This window comes from Vanessa tameamea, chromosome 19 (genome assembly GCF_037043105.1).
Source record: "Vanessa tameamea isolate UH-Manoa-2023 chromosome 19, ilVanTame1 primary haplotype, whole genome shotgun sequence".
Taxonomy (NCBI): Eukaryota; Metazoa; Arthropoda; class Insecta; order Lepidoptera; family Nymphalidae; genus Vanessa; species Vanessa tameamea.
In genome coordinates, this window is record NC_087327.1 from 2,336,307 (window position 1) to 2,361,172 (window position 24,866).

General features: G+C 34.2%; 1 protein-coding gene across 2 annotated transcripts in view; it reads right to left on the reverse strand.

Moving 5' to 3' along the window:
• Positions 1-2,670: 2,670 nt before the first annotated feature.
• The window catches only part of LOC113397025 (steroid hormone receptor ERR1), a 31,555-nt gene continuing 9,359 nt past the window's right edge, over positions 2,671-24,866 (reverse strand). For both annotated transcript variants that reach the window (XM_064217835.1, XM_064217834.1), the window contains exons 2-8: positions 14,871-14,996; positions 13,644-13,886; positions 13,066-13,284; positions 4,707-4,892; positions 4,020-4,178; positions 3,691-3,863; positions 2,671-3,452 (exon numbers count right to left, since the gene is read on the reverse strand). In XM_064217835.1, coding sequence (XP_064073905.1) covers positions 3,287-3,452; positions 3,691-3,863; positions 4,020-4,178; positions 4,707-4,892; positions 13,066-13,284; positions 13,644-13,886; positions 14,871-14,996 — 1,272 coding nt within the window. In that variant the 3' untranslated portion in view covers positions 2,671-3,286. The remainder of the gene's footprint in view (positions 3,453-3,690; positions 3,864-4,019; positions 4,179-4,706; positions 4,893-13,065; positions 13,285-13,643; positions 13,887-14,870; positions 14,997-24,866) is intronic.

The following is a 24,866-nucleotide window of genomic DNA, read 5'->3' on the forward strand; positions in this document are numbered from 1 at the left end:
TAATAAGGCTGATTAAAATTATCGTTATAAAACTATTTGTTTTATTCAAATAACTTAATTTTGGTTTAAAGCTGTTCGTTCAATTATCGAATAATCGAATAAATAACTAACTAGATAATTAACTTATCTGACTGTTAAGAGGACAAATAGGCCAATCATTATATACGAAAAGCCGACAAATGCAAATGAACCGAGTTCTTTTTTTCAAGATGGCGGCGAACGTAAATTGAAAATCGAGATCGAAAATTTCAAGTTAAGGTACATCCTCGGTTCATTTTCATTTCCAAATGTATATAAAGAGTGGACTAAAATAAAATTGACGCATTTTTCAATTCAGATAACAAGCTAATAGTTATCTGTGGATTTTAGTTGCCAACTTCTCTGTAATCTTGTGTGAACGAGCAACGCTCATATGGTGTAATGTGTATTAGAAGAAGTTGATAATATCTAATATTACTTCGGAAAAAGAATAAATAAATGACATTTATGTGGCCGTCGAAGAGGCAGTTAGATTTATTCCTCAGTTAGGGGTGATTGTTGACCAAATAGAGCCTATCCAACGTTTGTAAAATACAATATTTTGTTATCTCTGAAATAAGTACTATCTGTTCATTTAAGAATTAAAAAATCAGCCCTTAATATAGTCATAAATACTTTTTTATGGGAAAAATAAAAGATAAATTTTTCATCATTTTATAATTTATGTCACATTATCTCCAAGACCAATTCATATAATCCAATAACTTCTTGTATCCAAACATACGATTCATTGTTACAAATATAAGAGACAGCTGTAAGTCCTGTACAAATAACATTGGTCGGTCATGACTATCGAAATATACTCGGCGCCATCTTGTCCTCACATAAACAAAATGGTGCCAACTTTTTAGAATCATAGAAAAACATTTAAATATAACTAACTGTTTGATATTTCACAATGAATAACTGAACTGGACAATGGTGCGGATGCTTTTCACACGATATCTTAAACTAAAGCAATATGAAAGTACTAAACATATTGCTATATTTTTTTCATGTTTCTTTAGTCTTTAAGACCTGCCAAATCGTTAGAACTACACTAAAATATTGTGTTAAACAGAACAGCACCATTATCTATGATAAAGTCTATCACTTACATCCACAAATAGTGGAATTATAATATTGTAGCTTGTACGCAGTTTCATATTATTTCGATAGTACAAACACGCCGTGGAAACAATGAAAAGAAAAACTTAAAATCTATTCTGGCACATCTCACATTTTGTACATCTATCACACCGAACGCTGCATCAGCGAGAACATTACAAATTATAAATAAATCGAATATTCTTAACATAAGAATAACTACAACAGGACGCTTTAAATAATTCACTGGAAATAACCATAACCGTTTTTAACGAGGATAAAGCTTTATACACACATTTATAAAATTCGTCAAATTATAAGGTCTTATAGGCTAAGCTAAAATTAATTACTTGTATAAATATATATAAACTTCTTAAAATGCGACTGTGTAAAAACGCCTAACTCTTAAATTATTTATATACCTAATCACTACATCATCTGATTAAGATTATACAAAGAGATATCTCAACAACCAAGCTGTTTCAACAACATTCCAAATCACATACGAGTACCAAATTTTTTGTTATATACAAAATAAACCTTTTTCCGGACATAGACTAAAATATATTGTGATTCAAGTTTTATAAATAAAATTTAGATTATGTCAGGTCCAAAGATTTGATTTTTCTTTGACGAATTTTATAATTGCATCCACTAGCTTTTTACAACGATCAGTAAAATCTCTCAAATTTTACATAATTGACAATTATAATATTTTCAAAAAACCATTCTATTTATTGCGTTACAATTTAGGTACATAATTTTCTGTTAAACGATAACTATTCAATACATAATAGTGATTTAAAATATTCTAGACTAAAATTTCAGATCATCAAAAGATACTTTACCGATCGCGATAAACTCCACTTATTTCATAATTCATATTTACTTCATAAATGACTGAATGGTAACAGATTATTGAGGTATTCAGTATTACAATACTGTTCCACTTTATATTCTCTTAAACTACAACATTTTTTATGTACAATTTCTTTTTATTTGCAATTCATACATCGATGGTAAAACAGTCGTTACAACAATCCAAAAAATACTCTATAGACATTAAGATATATATAAATCGGTAAGTGGAACAGCTCTAAAAATATATTGATTTAGTATAAGACTATAGTGATCCTTTTATTCTTTATTACTGTCTGTGGTTGGTTGGGTTAACCCGCCATAAATACAGCTGTTTTTGGAACGAAGTTCTTTTACGCGGCTCACAAAAGTAAGGGGACGTCATGCCCTTCTTTCGTCTTCTATCGTATATACAGTTTTATATAAAATCATTTAAACTTTTTTGTTGTTATTGTTGAAATTTACACGGGATTTTTAATAACAATTTAACGTCATTGTTGTTTTTTATTGTCATAACTTGTTAGTTATTTTATTGCATCTGTTATTTAACACATTATATAGAGAAAGCAACTTCGTTCCAGACCGGGTGTCCCACGACACTCGCTTTTTAACTGATGTAGATATTTTAAGTCAGGTTAAAAAGTATCATTACAGAGTGCAGATTTGAAGAATTAATCAAACCGCGAACACCGACAACAGTGAATAAAGTGTAAAACGTACTTCGTACGAAATAAACGTTAAAACAAATAGAAAAGCCGAATACGGCTACCGCGTATGAAATTCACAAGTAATTTACAGTCGGGGAAAAAATGCCACTACGTTTTATAATATACTTTATCGGCTTTGCCGCGAAATGGTTACACTATACAGCGGCGTTAGATTTAATACGACGAATTATTTACATGCCATACACTTCGAACGACTTCAATAACATCACCCACACGTAAGCAGCTACCGACAGACTAATCCGATTCTTTCCTCGACCGTATTTTAATCTCGAAACTTCACCAAACCGTAAAACTAGATATATTTTTAATATTATACAAAAATAGTAACAAGTTTTGTACTAGATCCGTCCATCGTTTTGTACATAAGACGCGGGGACGCGACGTCGTGCAACATCAGAGAAAAGTCAGAATTTCGAAAATTCCAAGATCCGCCACTTCACAGCCATAAAACAGACGTCGACCGCCGAAACATAAATATATATACACTATCACATCACGTCCGAACCGCTAAATGCAGACTTAAATATGGCAAACGAATCCATCGACAACGCCACTGTGATATGTGGGGGGGGCGCCTACCGCAGGCAGGCCTCCAGCATCTCCACGAATAGCTTGTTCATGGGAGCGCGACGCTCGCGGTGCACGCCGGCCCAGAAGCGCCGCACCGACACGTCGGCCAGCCGCAGCGCCGGCAGCACCAGCAGCAGCTGCTGCATCGCCGTGTTCGCGTTGTTGTACGGCCTGCGGGCGGGGACGGGTTTACAGAGCGGAACGGAACGGCCCGGTCACGGTCAGATGTATAAATCATTCTCACACCGACAATACGCGGTGATGTACTTTCAATTCTTAACGTTTACTATGTGTGGTGATAGAACGAGTGGGAGGTTACCCGGGTAGGTCTACCCGGGCGGCTCCGTGAGAGGGAACCAAAGGTAGCAAATTTCGCTCATCTCTTCCCAAACACGAGTGCGGCGCTGACCTGAGCGCGGAGACGGCGTCGTTGAGCGCGGCGAGGATGGCGTCCCGGAAGCGCTTGAGCGCGGAGTGCTCGTCGATGCGCGCCTCGGAGTTGGCGAGCGCCAGCGCCTTCAGCAGGTAGCACTCCTCGCGGTGCGCGCCTGCGCGCTCCAGCCGCCGCGACACGCCCGCTATCTGCCGACCGAAACCATCAGCTGAGCTCGGACTTGTGGGATGACTTCGGGGATGACTTGACAACTTATGACTTATTATTGAACATTCAAAATGTAAGGTTTTCCCAGTTTGCCGGCTTTTTGTATTCTTTGGATTTAACTGATGATAACGACGTACCTGCAGGTAAAGGTCGTGTGCGCCGAGGTCCCGCGCCTGCTGCTCGTCCAGCGCGAGCTCGGCCGCGAAGCGCAAGCGAGGCGCGCCGCCGGCGCACATCGAGCGATACGCCACCATCAGGCTCAACATCTCCGCCCACGTGCTCTGCAGCAGCCGCATCTGTGGACACCGCGCGGGAACGTTACACGACCGTCTTATGCGGGTATTCCTAACTAACGGAAAACGCTTCCACATAAGGGAGAAAGTATAATATAGCTAAACGTAGCTTTCAGACCTTGAATCTGAGCCTTATGAAGGAGAGACTTCTCGTAATCTAAAATCTATGAAAGACAACTCGGGCGTGTTATTATACCTGGACATGTGTGTGTAGACTTGATGTATTTGTTTATTTGTGACCACCGATCTCCCACTTTCCTGCGATCTATGCAGTGATTTCGTATAAAGGGGGCTGCGCTTCCTGTGCTAGTGTTGGCCGTCGATGGTTACTTAGTACCGTAGTCAGATATTACACATATTATGAGACTACCGTAAGGCTCGCTCGTTGTTTTCTATTATAATGATATTATAAAGAGGTGCATTAAATATTTTCACGGTACTGTTTGCACAAAAAAAAGGTTTAAGAATCCCTAATTTAGCGATAAGTGTAAAAAAAAAACAATTATAAAAAATATAACTTGGCGTATTTACCTGATCATTAAGCGCCAAGTCCGTGAAGCCGGGAATCTGTTTCGCCCAACCGATGACGCCCACCAGCTCTCTGTCGTATATGTCCGCTAGCAGCGCCAACGTCCTGGCCGTCGGGTCCGTCACGCCCGGCGGCGGAGCACCACATGTGAGTAATTCAGGCTCGTAAGACGACAGAGCTTCTAACACCTGAAAATAAAAAAAAAACAATAACATATTAAATTTAAAATATTACTAAGACCTCATTACGTTATATATTCGTTTTTTTTTTTTCTTATTTAATTTTGGGACTTTTGTCCAACACAGTTATGTCAGTCCCATTGTCCCTCCTTCCTTTAGTTTAAACATTATTTATTATTTATAGCAATTAGATAGAATTCCAGGAGCATCCTAGCAGAGTCTGATAAAGGTTCTGATAGAATGCTCTGAACTTTTTTTTTTCGCTGCAAAAACGCTTAACCCGTTTCATCAGAGCATTGAGAGAGAGAATGCTCTGAACTAACACTCTATCAACAAGTGATACAAATCTTCGGTACTTCCACGGATATCACACACATAGGTACGTTATCTTGTATTTGTTTATTTGTTTATTGCCGATTGACAGCGATCGTCCAATCAGAATACGTCCAAGTGCTACACCGCCATCTAGTGGCAAGTTAAAATGATAGCTTAAAAACCACCATTAAAAATACGTGTATATGTCAAACTATCATGGAAATCGCTCAAACGGTGTCGAAGTGTTTAAATATCAAACAGATAATACATATAATTACTTAATTTATATATTTATTCAGTTAAATAATAATATACTTAACATTATAAATTAGCGGAATTTATGCATTATGTGCATGACCGACCTAATCGCTTATCGGCTAACCGCTTTTGGGAAAATTGAATGAACTTTGCTATGAAGCAAGCTTGAATTCCAAAAAACTACACCTCACACCTGACGACCAACACTTAAAACGCGAGCGAAGCTGTGGGCGACAGCAAATATGTCATAAATAAATATGTTATGACACTTTTATTTTACATAGAATTATTTTTTTTACTAAATGTTACATATCACCTTCATCCACTCGTGTCTTCAATTGTAAAATAAATAGGAGGAAGTCTGCGGTTCTGAATGACTGTTTGTTAAATATCTATAATAAACACGACAAAAATGTATACAATGTTCTCGAAAATTGTATACAAACGTAAAACGATTTTTATTGTTTCCTAACGAGGTAGTGTCGAAAAATATAAGTAAAATAATTTAAATTCGTATACGATTACCGCAAATTTTAAATAATTATGTCCTTGAATTTCCACCACGCAACGATTTCTATTATATAAAAATAATAATATAACATAAATACTCACGACATGAAATCATTTTAAATACAAATTTTAAACAAACATAAGGTAGCTTTACTTAATACAGTTTGTTAAATGACGATTCAAAAGTGCTTGTAAAAGCCTACTTGAATAAAGTATTTTTTGATTTTGATTTTGGTAACTCCATGAATGTCAAGATTCTGCTAGACACTATGACAAATAAAATTGTTTCAAGTTAGTTTAAATTATAAATATATTTTAGAATTAATACTTCATAATGAATAAGGCTTAATTTATTCCAAAAGTTGTCCAGTAATAAAAGGGCGAAGAGCAACCGGTACCTAATATTAAAATTAAATAAAAATTATATACATATGAACTTGTTTTTCACTATTTTAGAATTCATGGTCGTTTAAACGAAGGAATGATTGACTATCGATATTATAGTTTATGACATCGAAAAATTACGGCACAATATGATAATTAAAAGTAATAATCAAATGAAATCTAATATAGAATTTTACAGTTATGTAACCCAAACACACACACATAATTATGTCAAACCCATTTTGATAATAACACAAATTAATTAGTTCGTATACATAACACGGTATATATGTTACAGCCAAGTAATAAATCCGGATATTATATATATATCCAGCCATTATTTATTATGTCTACTCAATTTATAAGCCAGTGTAATCACAGGCACAATGGACATAACATCTTAGTTCCCAGGGTTAGTGGCGAATAGGTGATGTAAGGAATGGTTAATATTTCTTACAGCGCCTTTGTCTATGGGCGGTGGTGATCACTTACCATCAGGTGGCCCATATGCTCGTCCGCCAACGAATGCCATAAAAAAAAAAGTATAAAGTGATAATTGACACAGAACTAATCACACTAACCAGTAGAAGACTTGGATAATGTAACAAAACAAGTAGGTTTAGGTAAAGATTATAAAATTATATTTCAATTTGCCTTAAGCATATCAACTATATGTGTAGCAATATTATACTGTTATTTGAAAAATAATACTTATAATGTTCATTTTAAGAATTAAAATAACATTGTCATTGATAGTAATTATACGTTTATTGACATTGTTATATTGTTATTTAACTTTAATTTATAAAGTAAATTAGATCGTATTTATTATTTTGGCTAATTTTGACCCGCTATTATGAATAATATCCGGATAAAGTGATTAATTTATCACATTGTCTAGTCAATGTTGCTATTATATATAATGACCAGTCATTATTTATAACAGCTATTTAATCACTACGACTGTAACATATACATTCGCCAGTATAGCAACAGTTAAGTTTTCTCCTAACTGAACTTTACCATTGCGAATTATTTTAGTGACAATATATAGTTATTACAGTGTACATATGAGTTCACAAAATTTTATTAATTAACTTTAAATCCGATAAGACAGCAATCCGACTGGTTCGGAAGGACCCACACTTCGTCACGCTATTGTAACTCCCTAACTCCAGACCGATATGTGAGAAATCGCAATGTATCAGGTTTATTGTTATGAACGTGCATAGAAATCCTTATTACGTCCTTTGCTTTTCGAAACGATTCAATAAAAAAAAAATCTAAACTCGATTCTGTTCCAATCTAAGCCCAAAACTGTTCCATATTTAAATTATATAATAAACAAATATTCAAAACATGGATTATGATTTATAATAGTTTTTTGTTTCGTTCAATCAAACTGTGTGGCCTTGTATTAACTTCCTGGCGAAATCGTTTACCTTTTTATTTGTTCATAACCTAACTCAATCCATTCTAGACGAGAAACCTTGAAAGTGTAACATGAAATTACCGCTACACTCGCTGCCTTTGAGATAATAATTAATCATGACAAAAACATATTAGATGTTTCGTTTTATGTTAAAGTAATTTAATATAGTTTTATTATTATTTTATTACAAATTTTACTTTATAGCAGACGAAGGGTCTTTTTATTATGAATAAAAATGTTGGGATGCTAAATTACTGCGCAATTGAGAACGAATTTATCAAGTACTTATAAAAAAAAGACTGTATTTTAAAAGATAATATTACGTGAATTTTTCATAATGGCTGTTTAAAAAAAGAAACGAATCTGCCTAAAAGTTTAGACAAATATTTCCACTGATGGCATCAAACGAAGCATTGGTAATATGTGTTAAAGTTAAACTATTGGATATTCAATCACAGAATCCATAAAAGTAAAGGAGCTATTAAATATCAGTAATTATAATATGGAACGATTCGACTCCCTAACAAATAAGCAAATAAATTGTAATTGTCAGTCCGCTTACACTTTGCTACCACGTCCTCTGGTCGATGAGTCACATACTGTCACAGAAAATAGTATTACCAGAAACATTTCCCAGAAATATGTCACTGCAAATAGCAATAGCCCACGTAGCCTAGTGTGTACAATGTCAGAACCAGCCTGTAATACTTATAATACATATATGTATTCGGACAAGGTAGGCCAAGGGATGGGATCATTATTAAGCAATAATTTGAAGCAAAGTGTACTTAATATATGTAGTCCAAGACTACCATACACTGAAATGATAAATAAAATTAAGCAAATTAAATACAATGAAAATTCTAATATTATAATTTTATATGGAGACAGTTTATCAGTTAGGAAAAAAGATATCTTAAAATCAATCGACATACTACTTGATATTAATAAAAATTCTAAATGTAAGTTTATTCTTTGTGCTTTCCCATACTCTAAATTTCTAACGGAAGTACTAAATAAATATATTTATAATTTAAACCAATTACTACACAGCATGACATGACGTCATAGTGGCATATTTATTAATTTTGACATCAATAAATTTATATTTAATTTTAAGCTGACAAAGGATACAATGTACCTGCCACTTAAATGTAAACGACATATAGCTACATTGTTAGCTTGTAATATATTTGATCCAATTGTAGACGCTACAATTTAAAAAAATATTGTACCCTTGATTAGTAGTTGTGCTACTAACAATAATAAATTAAAAAACTAGGTAATAAGACAACGGATAAGCACTGTAAATATATTATTAATATTGTACATCAGAATATACAGAGCTTATCCAGCAAAGAAAATGAAATAGAATTATTTTCAAAGTACTTCAATATTGACATATTTTGTATAACAGAACATTGGATCTTGTTACATCAACTACCACCTAGTATTAACAACTATAAATTGGCAAGTGCGTTCTTTAGAAAATCAGCTGAACATGGAGAATCATTAATATACACAAAGCAGAATATAAACTGTAAAGACCGAAAAGACATTGTGGATCTTTCCATAGAGCGCACTATTGAATTGTCATGTGTGGTACTCGAGCATACTATAGCATGTGCGTGTATCGACCTCCACAATCAGATTTTAACCTGTTTGAATGTGTGCTGGAGGATGCCCTTAAGCGTGTTTGTACTGGGCGAAAGAATGTTATTATTTGTGGAGATTTTAACATTGATATTATAGTGCAATCTTCCATAACCACAAGGTTTATAAATTTATTTCAGTCATTTAACCTAAATAAAATGTTTTCTGAACCTACAAGAATATCAGCTACTTCCGCAACCTGTATAGACAACGTGTTTTGTAATTGTGAGGCCGTTAATAAGGAAATCTTGTCAAACCTAACATCGGATCACTGTGGCCAAATGGTGTCAATAGGTATAAAAGAAAAACAAAGAAACGGAAAATCACTTGTAGGCCAATTACTTTAAAAGGCTTAATTACCTTCAATAACGCTATACAATGTAACCTTCGAAATTCGAATTGAATTGAATCGAAATTTTTGTGACTTATCAAAAGCTTTCGATTGTGTTAGGCATGATATTCTTCTAGAAAAACTTAAATATTATAGAATCAAGGGCCCTGCATTAAAATTCGTTTCCTCCTCCCTTAATGAAAGAATTTTGAAGGTTGTTGTGTCAGTCTGGCGCAAATGGGTGTACCATAGGGTTCAATTTTAGGACCTCTCCTGTTCTTAATATATATAAATGATTTACCTTATTTTGTAAATAAGACTTGCGACATTGTACTGTTTGCAGATGATACATCCCTTATTTTTAAACTCGTCAGAAAAATAAATAACTATGACGTTGTAAGCAGTGCTATGTCGCGGGTTCTTGGCTGGTTTGACATAAATAATTTGGTACTAAATGCAAAAAAGACTAAATGTATTTTGTTTTCTCTGCCAAATGTCAAATCAAATTCTTCTGCCGTCATTTTGAATAATGAAAGGCTTGAGTTTGTTGAGTCGATGGCCTTTCTAGGGATAACCCTTGACTCCAAACTTCAGTGGAGCACCCATTTGTATGCCTTAGCAGGGAAACTAAGTAGTGCCATTTATGCAATAAAAACAATAAGAAAACTCACGGACATAAGTACTGCTAGACTAGTTTATTTTAGTAATTTTCAGTCTTATGTCATATGGAATGTTGTTATGGGGTAATGCAGCAGATATTGAAATAGTATTTATTCTGCAGAAAAGAGCTATCCGAACTATTTACAATATTAGCTCTAGGACATCATTACGCGAAAAATTTAAAGAAGTAGGTGTATTAACAGCTGCTTCACAATATATTTATGATAATATAATATTTATACAGAAGAATATACAAAAGTATTCCATAAAAGCTGATATAAATAATATTAATACAAGAAATAAGAATAAACTTGTAACCCCTACTTTCCGTTTGCATACGGTAAAGAGAACGTTTTTGGGCAATGGTATACGCATATATAATAAGATACCGGGAAATGTAACCAATTTACCATTTACGAAATTTAAAAAGTTTATTAAGACTAAATCAATAAATAAGTCTTATTATTCATTAAAAGAGTACTTTTTAGAAAAAAACGCATGGATTTAGGCTCGGATTCCATCACAGGACACTAATTATTGTATAAAAACAGCATTGGTAATCTGTTAATTTAAAAAGAGCAACTATGCGAGTTTCTTGCCGTTTCTTCTCACTGGAGGCAGCTTTCAGAAACGGTGGTAGTATTTTAATATTGACGATTCAAAAACGCTTCGTTGTGAAGTTTACTTGAATAAACTTGATTTGATTTTTTATCAATTCAATAGTATATATTCCAATAACAGGCCTTTTGTCGTATTAAGAAAAAAAAAAGTTTGAAGATAAATCCATCACGCTGATCCAGTTTACACATGTGGAAGAATATCATACCATACATTTTGAGGAAACATTGGAATAACGTCTTGAACTCCAAACCTCTTCCAAACGAGAGGAGACCATACCCATAGACTCAGTTATGAGAGATTTACAGTCATTTACTTTTTATACTTCGAGTTAACAAGAAAGAAACTGGTTTGAACCGGTTATCCAGCACAATGTAAAAAGCAAAAACTACACATTAAAAAAAATACCGTAACATTCTGTTATAGATCTTGTTACAAACTTTCAAACATGTTTATTGCCAATTAACATGGACAATATCGAAATTTAAATGACTATCATTATGTATTAAGAAACTTACGAGTATATGTTATAATTGAGTCTGACGTGTTCCGCATACGGCGTCTAAACTTTCACTAGTCTAGCCTTGCTCGTTAACTACATCTATGACCCAATAATCACAATTTCAGACTACAAAATTCAAACTATATTCGAGCCAGACCACCCAGATGACATTCAAATTACAGTTCCGTAACTACACGTAAAAACTTGTTACATCATATACGTATAAATCTATTCACACACGAAGACGCGCCGTTATAACGTCTAATTATTAAAAATATAATTTAATTTGCAGTTTTTTGCTGACCTTACTATTAGACGTCTTACGCACACTAAGACATTCTGTAAGCATGAGTATCACTTATACTAATGCAAACCGATAATTTAACGTAGAGGAACGCGCCTTCGTGAGTGAACTTTTTTTTATTAAAATCTTATTAAATAATATACATGAAAAAACACATATTTCCTATACTGTGATAGGTATATACTGATCTATTAAAATATAAATCTATTAAAATCTTTGATGCCCAATTGATAACGAGTTTCTTGATGTATAATTTTTTTCTGTTAGATACAATTCGTTCGCTTATTAACTATTAACTAAAGATTTAATTTGTATATATATTTAATTTGTATATATATTTAATTTGTATATATTGTCTCTCACTTTCTCTCTAAACTCATACACACTTCATTGGAAAGTTTAAATGAGTTTATTTTGTAATAGAATTCTATTACAAATAAACTCATTTAAACTTTCTTCACAATATAATTTAGCAAACGTGGAACAAAATGAATATATATAATATGTCTATTTATATTATTTTAAACATATAAAAAAAATCAATAATTACCTAACGACATCGTTTTAATTTAAATATTAATCAATTTCGAAATTTGCATTAGTCAGTACATTACACAAAAACCACGTCAAACTATCAAGACATTCGACTGTTACGTCATATCGAGAAAATAAAAAGCCAGTTAGTTGGTTAGGTCGTGGTCAGGGTTGACACATTAGCAGATTTAGATATAAAAGTAATATAAGTATATATGTTCTATTCCAACCATCACAGGAAAAAAACTAAATAAACAACATTTGACAGTAAATTGACGTGATATCATTGGTTAAGCTTGATTAATCTATGATATTCACTAAGTATTTGCAAAAAAAAACGTTAACGAACTTTTACGCAGAATGTTTCAATTTAATATTATTGTTTTTTTTTTTTATATGGGTAGGCGGTCTGGAATATGGGCCATTTAATAAATAGTAAGTGGTTATCACTGCCCATTGACTAGTGTACTATACTGTAGAAAATATTAATCAACCTTGGGAACTAAGAAGTTGTGCCTGTCGTTACACTGGCTCATTCTCCTTTCTAACCGGAACACAACAATACTAAGTATTGCTGCTACTTACTATACTTTTAAATTTATACGAACTGTATGAAACATTATCGGTACAGGAATATTAAGAAGCTATCGGTTTCCATAAGGTAGGTTCGCGTGTCCTTACTTTGATCTCGTCGAGCTGCGGGCGCGGCTGGTTGGCGGCGGGCTGGTCGGGCGCGCGCCGGTACTTCTGCCGCCCGCCGCGCACGCGGTCCAGGCGCACGCCCTCGCGCAGCATGCCGGTCCGCAGGCACTTGCGGAACCGGCACGCCTGGCACGCCTTCCTCCTCCGCTTGTTTATCTCGCACTCGTTCGACGCCGGACACGTGTATTCTATGTTGCCCTGGGAATTTATTCTCTAAATTAAATTTAAAATATTATTTCAAATCTTTTGCTAATTCATGCATTTAGTATTTGAATTTGATAAAATATTTTAGTAATGAGTAGTTAAAAGTAGATGTCGGGTCTAATCCTAATTCACTGCCTTTTCGTGTGTCCTTTGTAATGAGTAAATCTCGTACTCGGCTGTAAGTTCACATGCGACAGAACTCGAGCGTCGACGACCAATTCTGCAGCGGCGTGGTTATATAAATTCCAAACTCAAGCGGGGAAGTCTTAGCCTAGTAGCGGATCATTGAATGAAATTGAAACGTGCTGTTGCTGTTTTTTTTATTTATCTGTAATGAATGAAATAACGCTGACCTGTATGGTTCTCTTAAAAAACGCCTTGCACGCTTCACAGCTGGCGACACCATAGTGGAAGCCCGAAGCCACATCCCCACACACGAGACAAAGTCTGCGCGGCGCATCATCATCTCTGGCGCCGCTCGCTGCTGCAGCTGTTGTCGACGAACAGTGTTGCTGTTCCGGGCTCGTATTGCCCACTATACCACCCTCACCGGGTGACACACAGAACCTGACTTCTTCTTTAGGTTCTAGTTCAAGCTGAAACGGAACAATTTCATTCCAAATAGATTATAATAAATTCCATATAAATCCGCTAAAACATCTACCAACTAAAAATAAGCAATGACAGTCATCGTTTAAAAACTAGAATTGAAGGTAAGCAGGTATAACATCATAACATGTATTTATTAATACTTATGCATTAAATCGGTGTAAAATTCAAATCAATACAAATGACCAAAAAAAAACAAGCTAGGGTCGCTTAACGCTACTGCATTCTTCAACAAAACGTCGTACACTTAAGGATATTCATGTATCCAACAAACACATTCTGCTTCCACCAATTTATTGATATCTCATACAAACTTTTTACAATTTTAGCCCCTTGTCTGAAGTACATACGCATATCTGTATAATAATATAGACCACAACACTTTTTATTACCTCATTATGTCATCCAATAGAGTATTCCAACCACAAGAGGACGTAAACCAAATCCATATGACGCGATATTATTAGTCGAACTTTTCAGTAAAAAAAATTAAATAAAAGTAGAAAAATGCAAAATCATGTTCGATACCTGTTTAGATCTGAATTCGTAACACGACATTTATGATCATTCAATACCATTACGTTCAAACAGCTAAACGGATTCAAATTAAATTAGATTACGGAAAGGAGACAAGTGTAAGTCCGTTATCATACACGTAACATAATATTGAGGTAGGTACAAACAACGAGTTAACAATTGAATAATAATTTCTTATTCCCTGAATAAATACTAGACGTAGCTGAGAGAAACATGTCTGGTAATGTTTATGCAAACGTGTTATGTGATAAGTTGTCTCATCTGCTCATATACAATGAAACGGAAGAAGTATAACAAATTTGGCACTCAGCCTGGAATCCCATCTACTTCTCATCACACAAAGGTTACGTAAATGGGTTTACCGACAATGCTTGAAAAAACTCACAGTGTACCAGATACAAAGTCCTATATAAAAAAATATTATTCCTACTTACATTACACGGCTCCAAGAGCTGCATGGGTCGGTGTTGCTCTGAAGGAGAGTATTGCGGCGGTGGCTCGGCTTCCTGCTTCACTCTGCGTAACAACGGTTCCCCGCTCACCGCCGACATCATCTGTACCTGATAAAAACATCAGTCATAAGAAACATATCTAAAATTATCTATGAGTTTATAGAACGTATACATTTTCTTAACCAACTCATTAAATGACAACTGAATGAGTGTCTCGTTGGTCTGGCTACCCTCTGATGGTGAATGGTCACCACCGCCAATAGACAATGGCGCTGACACTGGCTAATTCGTCCTTCAAAACGGAACACAGCGATACTGAGTACTACTGTTTGGCGGTGTAATATCTGATGAGTGGGTTGTAGGTATATTAAACTCAAAGCTCAAATTAAATTCTCAATAGCAGAGTAAAACTTGGAAGTTAGTAGTGTTTACTAACACGTGCCTCGGAAAGCAAGTATAGCTTGAGCTTGAAATCTCTCCAATCGTGTGGATTTGCCGTTCCATCGGATCATGAGTATGAGAAAAGAGACAAGGCCTGCGGTACGCACACCCTTAATCACTATAATATTTCCTGCACAGACGGTCTCGCTTGAGGATTGCTACCGTAACCGAATAGGATAACCCAGACATCATAATCATCATCATGGTCAATTACATGTTTACTCTGCTCAGTTGACCATCTGATGTCTGTCGAAACGTCGTGCAAAATAATAAAAAAGAAAAAAATGTGTATTAGATACATCCGGATAGTTTAACGTGTACCAAAAATAGTTACTGTATAACAAACTCATCTATGCATCTCGCTAACTTAACGGTACATGATCAGATAGGCGACGAGAAATACGCATTTTCGATCCTCTTCTGTTGAGCTATTGTCGAAACCACTACGTCATATCCATAACACATTACATTACACCTTTTTCTAATAAATAAAGAGCATTAGCAAGCCCATGATAGCCGATGAGAGCTCAGCTTGATAGAGCGCTGGGAGATAAATTAGTTCATCTGACTTTGACCGTAGTTTGGAAAACTGAAGGTTATTTTATTACAGGCTATGAAGTTTTAAGATAATATTTCACGGGAAGTAGAGCAAAACTAATAAAACGTCACAGACGAGAAGCCGCAAAAAAAACAATTAAAGTTGATGAAGCAAAAACCCTAATCGCTTTGACTCATTCTCGCTTATTACATGATAGCGTGTTAACAAAGACAAAAAACGGTTATTTAATACATCGACTATTAAAAAAAAAAACAACTTTCTAATAACGAGATAGACTATGAACTTAATTATGTATGCCATATAAAATGACAAATGATAAATTGGAGACAATAATAAGAGGTAGGTACCGCAAATTAAATATCAAAAATTCATTCGAAACTAATTATTATTTATATAAAATTGATCAGAAACAAAACAAATTATGCTTTTATAAAATAAAAATAAGCGGCGCGATAAGTTTGGAGATAATAATATGTACCAAGTCGGATAGCGAAAATAAAAATTATCTATTTACGACAAAGTTTTCAAGGATGCGATGCGGGGTTCAACGCACTCTTGACATTGTCGGTTTCCGATAAAAAATATATCGTGACGCAATCAGTAGTTTTATACAAAGCACTCGATCATGCAAGACCTATATAACGTGATAAACGCCATTTCATAATTCGCGTACAAGCTATATTATTCCAAGATTAAATATCAATCCAAGTAAATAGAGTCCAGAACTTAAAGTACCAACACACGAAATTAAGTTTGAAAAAAAAAAAAACTTAATAATACTAAAAAATATTATAGAAAGTATTATTTAAAACATTAGGCATCGATAATTTGGTATCGTGTATGATATGTAAACTTAAGTTTAAGAGATCAATAGGTTATGATAAATATTAATTATAATTACAAAACAAAAATACAATTTAAATTTTTACTTCACAATAAATTGAAACTCGTACACTAAATAAAATCGTCTCAAATCGATCAAATCTTTCGAAAAATATTTCAATGTTTCCGTTTCGTTAAACACGAAGTAACCGAAAAAAAAAGCCTTGGACTTATTTTAATTACTACTAGGTAAATAATTGTATAAAAAATATCGCACGCGGCAAGACTAACGGATATGTATTATGAGTTTAGGCTAGACGAAGTAAGCCTATCCCAACAGCAGCGTCGTTGCGAGTTTGAACATTCGGCCGCGGGGGCCGGGGCGCCATGTTACCCGAATTGCCATTTATCTACGAGACACCAAGGTGAGCCCACGGACGCACGGTCGATGAACTGAACGCTTGTTATTATGAATATCTATTTTGCGCCACAACGCGCCGAAATTCTCGTGCTTACGCGATTTATATCGATTTCAAGGTCTCCCATTCTACCATTTTTTGTTCGCAAGCCAAATTAAATTACAAACGCTCAAAAGATAATAAGAGTAAAAGTGGCTTAGCCAGGATGATAAAATTTCAAAGTAACGGAAACTGATTCTTGTAACGTTATTTTGGGATTACTAATAAAATTTCAAAATATAATTTAACGATCTTTACTTTTTGACAACTAAAAACATAGATACCTATCTAATGATAAAAAAATACAATTTATGGTATCATACAAAGTAGTAGGATATTCGTATATTGTAAAAATGAGATTTATACACTGTACAGTGTATACATATCGTAAGTATCTTAAGTTATTAATACCCGCATACGAGAATCCGTGAAACATATTTAGGTTACCGCGGCCAGTCGGCCACAGCAAAAACTGTTGGATTAAAAAAAGACTACCTCAATCCGAGACGGCTTGAGTACAATTGTGTATAATAATTTCGACAATCAAAGCGCTATTTAAATATTGATTTCAAAAAATATTAATGGTTTATAAGGTAAAATATTAATAATTTTTCCTTTTGTACACTATTAAATTGATGTGATTTTATTTCTTTCAAACAAATTATTAATTAATTGGTACATAATAAAATTCAACAAAGAACGTTTAAAATAATCTTAATATCAAAATAATTAATAATAAATAATTTAATAATTTACGATTGAATAAATTTTTAAAATAAATCGGTAATTCTTTACGATGAAATTATGAAAAATGTAACACTCACTTCACTAGGCATACATGTAGTAATTTATAATTGGTAGATATTGTTACATTAAAAATAATTTTTATAATTTTAACTTTTTTTTAAATTATATAAAACGTCACGTGTCAATTCACTAAAATCCGTGCCGTTAACCCATTTCCCCACTTCCCATATATAGGTATTGCTAGCCCAATACCTCATTTTGGCATTTTATTTGAATTTAAATAATAAAATAAATTATATTTATTTTATCAGTACAGTGAAATAATTATTAAAATTAGATTTTATTATATAATTCGTTTGTTGTATTTGTTGGAAGTCATTTTGCATCGTTTCAGATTAATTTATTAGCTGTCATCCAATAAAGGGTTAGTATTTGTTTGAAAATGTCGGAAAATTATTATGACAGATTTATTTTGCCTTATAATTGGCTTTTATTAAATAAAATAATTATTCCATAATTATTTCTTTGATTTAAATATGGATATAATTCTCATTTAATTTTGGTGGCGATGTTGGCCACACTCCCGCACCTTTCAAAATTTCAAGAACTTTCGATTTCGTTCTTTTTGCATTTTTACATCTTCGGTTTAACGGTTATTGGATAATGAAAGAGCTTAAGTGCCTCGTTAAACAGCTCAGTGGCATGTTTGGTCTTATCAGATTTTGAGAGTTCGGATGTATAGTGAACCAGCACACACTTATGAATACAATTATTACAGTGTACAATACAAATTTAAAAATGACCGTCTTGAAGAAATCAGTCCGAACTTTACACTGCAACACCTACGACGCGCCCCACCCCCCAAACACACGGGAAAACACACAGTCGAAAACTAGTTAAACAAAACATTACCTACATACGATTTATTTCCTTTCAAGATATCCTTTATAAAACGCAGTATCAATCCTTAAATTATTCAACCGTAACGCCGTCTGGATTAAGTATTCATGATATTACCATGACGATAAGACTGGCATATCAATGCTAATGGCAATAAATGTACGTAGGTGTTTTTTTTTAAAGAATTAACGGAAGAAAAAAATTACAAAGACATCGGCAGAGAACCTTTTTAGTAAGTATCTTTGTTTTAATGGATGTATGGTTTTTATTATAATTAATTATATAACTTATGAAATTAATTTTTACTTTTTTCGAGTATAAATAAGTAGTTTTCGCCTGCAGCTACGCTCGCGTTTTAATGGTTGTTTGAGATGTGTTAGGCATAAAAAGTAGTCTTCCTTCCTTGGATTTTAAGCTTGCTTGGATTGTAACTACTCGAGTTACTTGCCGGAATTCAGAATAGGTGGTAACATCAAAATTAATTTTCTAAAATAATAATAATACGATTCAAAAGTGCTTATAAGGATTGCTCTGTATACGTATAAATAAAATTGTATGTTGTTACAATAGAAATATGTATAGTAAGTAATCAGACTACGCAACGCTGTTATAGAAACGGAAAAAAAAGTTAGCGTCGCGACGGCCTATTGTTTATGAAAACCGGACCTACCTCAACACGACGTTTATTGAAACCGTGCTGTATTTTTCCATACTTATCATTTCTTATCTTATCCTTTTATTTCGTTACGAACCTTGCAAGCTATTGGTACCTATGCGATATTAATCAGTTGCCAAGCTGTCTCGAATGTATGTTTTTAGATTAATATTCGCATAATATGTATTATGGGTGTAAGACAATTAAGTGTAGTTTATTTTTTGTGATTCAACATTTATATTCTTAAAGTATGCCAAAACTAAATATTTGATTATAACTTTGGTGTTTGGTGTACGTACACGTTTTTTTATTTACGTAACGCAAATTATATAATCGACAAAAACATTAATTTATTTAAAAAAATATCTCATTAAAGTCTCAACGAAACGGCCTTGAATTTCAAGTTACCCGTAGGTTACCCTTCCAGGCGAGTCCGCACCAGCACGCGCCGTACGCATCGGTCCGCACAACCGGTAGACAATTTTAAAATAAGTACAAACTAAAGTCATATAAATAAAATAATTTTGAAGTATGTTCATTAAATTTAAAATATGAATAAAACGTGGGTTGAAAAAGATTTATTTCATATTTGTTACTAAGAATTCAGAAATTAACACAACATACGTTTAATATATTATATATAAATACTAAACTGACTACTTCTTCCTCGCTAAAAAGATCTCGACCAGTTTTTGCTTGATTTTTTTTTTATCAATTTAAAAATGTAATTTTGGACAACTTGATTTATACTTCGCGAAACCCAATTATTACAAAATGCATTTGTTCAGGCGTTCCGTATAGTTAAGTCAGGTTTGGTTTAATATTAAAAGAATAGGTATATTTTAATTTTGCAATTTTATTTTAGGTGTCTACGAGGAAATTCATTATTATTACATCATCAAAATTACTCGAAACAATTATTGCGGCAAAGGAACTTATTTAAACAGCTGTCAATGTTGCCATATCCACATCGAAGATTTGATTATGCATAATCAATCGTAATCAGCACACATCGAGACTTTAAAAATAGGATAAAAATTTAAAGGGCTTATGGCAGCTGCATTTTTTTTTTCATATACTTACTTATAATCTCAACGATCTTATTAGTATAGATATGCAATATTTGCGTGTGGTCTGCTGCCCAAGGTCGGCACATTAGCTATTCGCCGCCGGTCGCCGATGACTTCACTACAACATTTTTATCAAAGCGCTGTATCTTCGAGGCAGTTAAACAATAGACGACTTTGTTCGATGGGACAAAATAAACAAACGAACATAACGCTAATTTGATACAAATTTTAAATTTCGAACATTGTGAACATTTATTTTAAATTGACCAATAAAATTACAAGCAAAGTTATGATGAATCATTATATAAACTTCGTGTTTAATCAGCACATATATTATGTACATATTCGTAGGTACACGTTATGTAAAAATTCAATGTCAATTATTGTAAGGTTGTTCACCTGAAGAGGTCCCGGTATTACTGAATAGCAATGGATAAAAACAATAACAATGTTATCAAATTCATTTGTGTTGCAAATGTCGAAGTAGAATAATGATAAAGGTAATATAACTCGACCGAAATTCAATATGTTTATGCAAATCTATTGCAACAAAATTACTATAGACGATTAGTTCATGGCTTTCATCATAAATCACATTCCTACAGTATGTTTAAAAATAACAGTATGTAGTTAAGTAGGTAGGTAATAGTATTTATATAAAAACCAAGGCCTAAATACCGTGATTAGACGAATATAAAATAAAAATTCTCCAGAACGAACGTGTCATGTTTCAAAAAAGCTAGCAACGATTTTACGTCATAATTAAAAATAATCTTATCGTATTAAGCAATATACGAAATCTAAGGAAAAGGAAGAAAAAAAAGTAATTTAAATACAGTTCGAAATCATAAGTACCTACGAGTTGAAAAAAAACTTAACTGAAATTAAAAGGTTACGACGAATAGCATTTTTAAGTAACGATTATAATTCTCAAATGATTACTTTTGGTTAATAATTCATCAATGTCAAACCGCGGGGCATGAATTGGACGGAGTGCATAATTAACGTCAGAAACATCATAGACATAATGGGTGCCTTTGTTCGAAGCAAATTAGCTAGCGCAAAACCGTCGTATATAGCGTTACGTATGGGTAGGTCAGGTTCGCACGCCTACGAAAAGCTTCGCCCAGGCAAATTCGGCGGCGGCTGTGAGGTAAAAATAAGCAGTGGGGGTATGACAAGCGGGTTTAGAAGTAGGGGTGGCGGGGGGAGGGGGTTGCGTCTAGACTGCGGCCTTGACCGCGCCTGTTTCCGCGCGATCGAGGTCGAGTCGCCCCTCAGCCCACAGACCGAGTGCGGAGCGATGGCGGACTGGAAACGGTATACAGTAAACCATACGTTCACCGTTCAAACACTACATTTGGGTAAATAATTAAGAGAAACTAAATATAGAGATCGAAATCTTAGTCATCAAAATAATTAAAGATTTGCTTTAAGTTCGCCAAGGATACCAATTTGAGAATTTAAAGGCAAAACGAATCGGGAAAAATAAGTGGATATAAAATGACGTTATCAAAAATAAGGTAACGCTGAATGCATTTAATCGATGCGAGTGCTTAATAAATTAGTCACGATCAAAACTCAAGCAATGACGGACGATAAAAATTAGCTAGAACAAGGCGGTCGGTAAGGCGCAAGGCGGCGTCGCGGTCTGTGAACTCTAGCGATTCGACATTGCGCCGACATTGAGCCGAGCTAAATAATGCAGATAGCGGAGGGTTAACGACCGACAGCACCCAGTATCAGCACGCGGACGAACGTAACATTCAAAAGAACCTGAAGATAGAGAACGTGACGCATGTTATGTAACCACGCTGTCGCGACCTACCCCAAAACCGAACTTAGATGCTCAATTAGCACCACGCGTGAGACACGAGTTCCGGCCGCAATAACTAAAACTCCTTCTAGTTAACAAAAAAAACATTTTCTTGTTTAGACAACTCGTATGAATAGCTTCTATTTTAGCTCAAAAATGTTATAATTATGGAATAATCATCGAAATCGGTATTTCTGTGATTTGTAATAATTTTTTTAGACTAACAAATCGTGATTTTATTTTATGTATTTGTTTTGACATATCCTTGTTTAAATATGAATTTCAAATCAATTGAATCCTGAATTTTAAATTATAAAACAATTCAAGGTGCTTTGTTTTAATGAATCTTGCGTGATATAAGGAAAGTAGGTAAAAGTAAGATCAGAGGCGCCGCACAATTACTATTAGGAAATTATTCGAGGGCAGTGGATACACGCAGACTTAGCCGCGAGGCCCCCTCGCCTAGGGGGCCGTGTAGGGAGGGGAAGAGGAGGAGCTCACCGGGTGACATTGCGCGGGCGTCGACACCGCGCCCGACCTACGCCACGGCTCGCGACACGCATGCCGCGGAAAACTACGTCTCACTTACGATATCTAGACTTTTTGAATATCATTGTGGAATTAAAAAAATATATATATTATACAACAAATTAATTTACTGGAAACGAATTTGCACCGGGGCTTCTACGTTGAACGCTTGAGAGGTGAATTTGAAAGATTTACAAGATGTTGTAGCTAACGGTCAATCTACATTTAAGAAACAATAAAATTAAACACGGAACAGCCTTACTGTAATGGAGTCTAGGTACAATATCTGAAGCAAATTTCACTATCAGAATTAACTTTACAAGCATCCAGCGTTATGTTAATTTATTAAGTATTATTTTACATCAAACTGAATTAATAAAATAAAGCGTAGAAGTTTTAGTAACAGGAATAGTCCGTAAATATCCAACTGCCAAACGACTGAGCAAGAACAGAATCCCCTACAACAAAACGGATACAGATTTTCTTAATCCAAAACATTTGCTACAAACACCGTGAATTTACATACATTTGTTAGATTAGGGGCATTTACCCTTGTCTAAACTTTCTGTCTGTCCATTTCCTCAAGTTCTGTTATCCGAGTCATCTCGTGAGGAAACTTAAGATTTGGATGAAAATCTGTTATACTTATATGTTCTTATCAAACGGAGAGGTGGCTTTAGCAGCAGTGGAGTGTTACAGGCTGTTACTTTTTACTTCGTCTTGTCTTCGTAGCAATAAATATAAAGTCTGAATCATTGACGTAATTGGAAAAATATACTCGAGACTTATCAAGATAAGCTATTTTTAGTCTAATCGATTCTTAGCATGCTATTAAAAACATAATATATACTCAAAATCGTGCATATTATCCCTAGCTAGTGACACGACTAAACTCAATTAAATTGGGTTACTTGTGATGAACCTTGTGGAATGAAGGAACTTGTAATGAAACTAACTTCCCCGTTTGGGTTGGTACTAACCACTCATCATATATTCTACCACCAAATAACAATATTTAGTATTGGTGTGTTCCGGTCTGGATGATGGGCCAGTTAAACTACAGGCTCGAGGGACATAACAACTTAGTTCTCAAGGTTGGTGGCGCTCTATTAATAAATGAAACGATTATCATTTCTTAAAGTATCAAATTATATGGGAAGATGGCACATTTGAATTAAGAAAAAAAAAAAAAACCCTGGCAATAAAAACTTCGCTTTCTAATGGCGGTACTCCACTTTGCATATCGAATTGCATATTAACGTTGATTGTGCACACATGATTCGCTCAGTAATATTGACCTACTATAGCAATACTTCATTCTATATGGAAGACGTAAGACTTACGAGTCAAATATTTAATTCAATTGCTAATTCCCAAAGCAAGGTGGATTGGGGATCCCAACATGAGCTAGCTAATGATATGAAGTAGTTAATAACCATTGGACGTTTGTTCTGTACCTACAATAGAGCATATCATTACCCATAGATAAAGCCTATAACACAATACGAGAATATTTAGATAAAAAATCAAGGATTTATTGTTTATTGATTTCCGTGGAGGACACATAAATGTAATTACCTAGGTATGACATGTAGTTTAACTTTAAAAATGTGTTACTCCTAAGTTTCTTGTTGGTTATTCACGGTTGGACCTACATTCCAAACGAGTAAATATAGGTACATACAATTCATCTCAATCTCAGCCTACTTGAATACCTATATTTTAATTTTTCATCGAAATCATCGGTCTGTCTCTACCAAACATTAACTTTGATATGTCATGGCACCTTTACAATTTATTTCTGAAAAAATTAAAACTATGATTGCTTGAAACAAAAATAAATATGGGTACTTAGTGAAAATAGGTATTATTTTATCAATATAGGTAATTAGATACACCTAGATTCCTACCTAAACATGTCAATAACCAAAATATTATCCTCAACCATTGTAATGTTAATAACGCAATTAATAATACAAAAT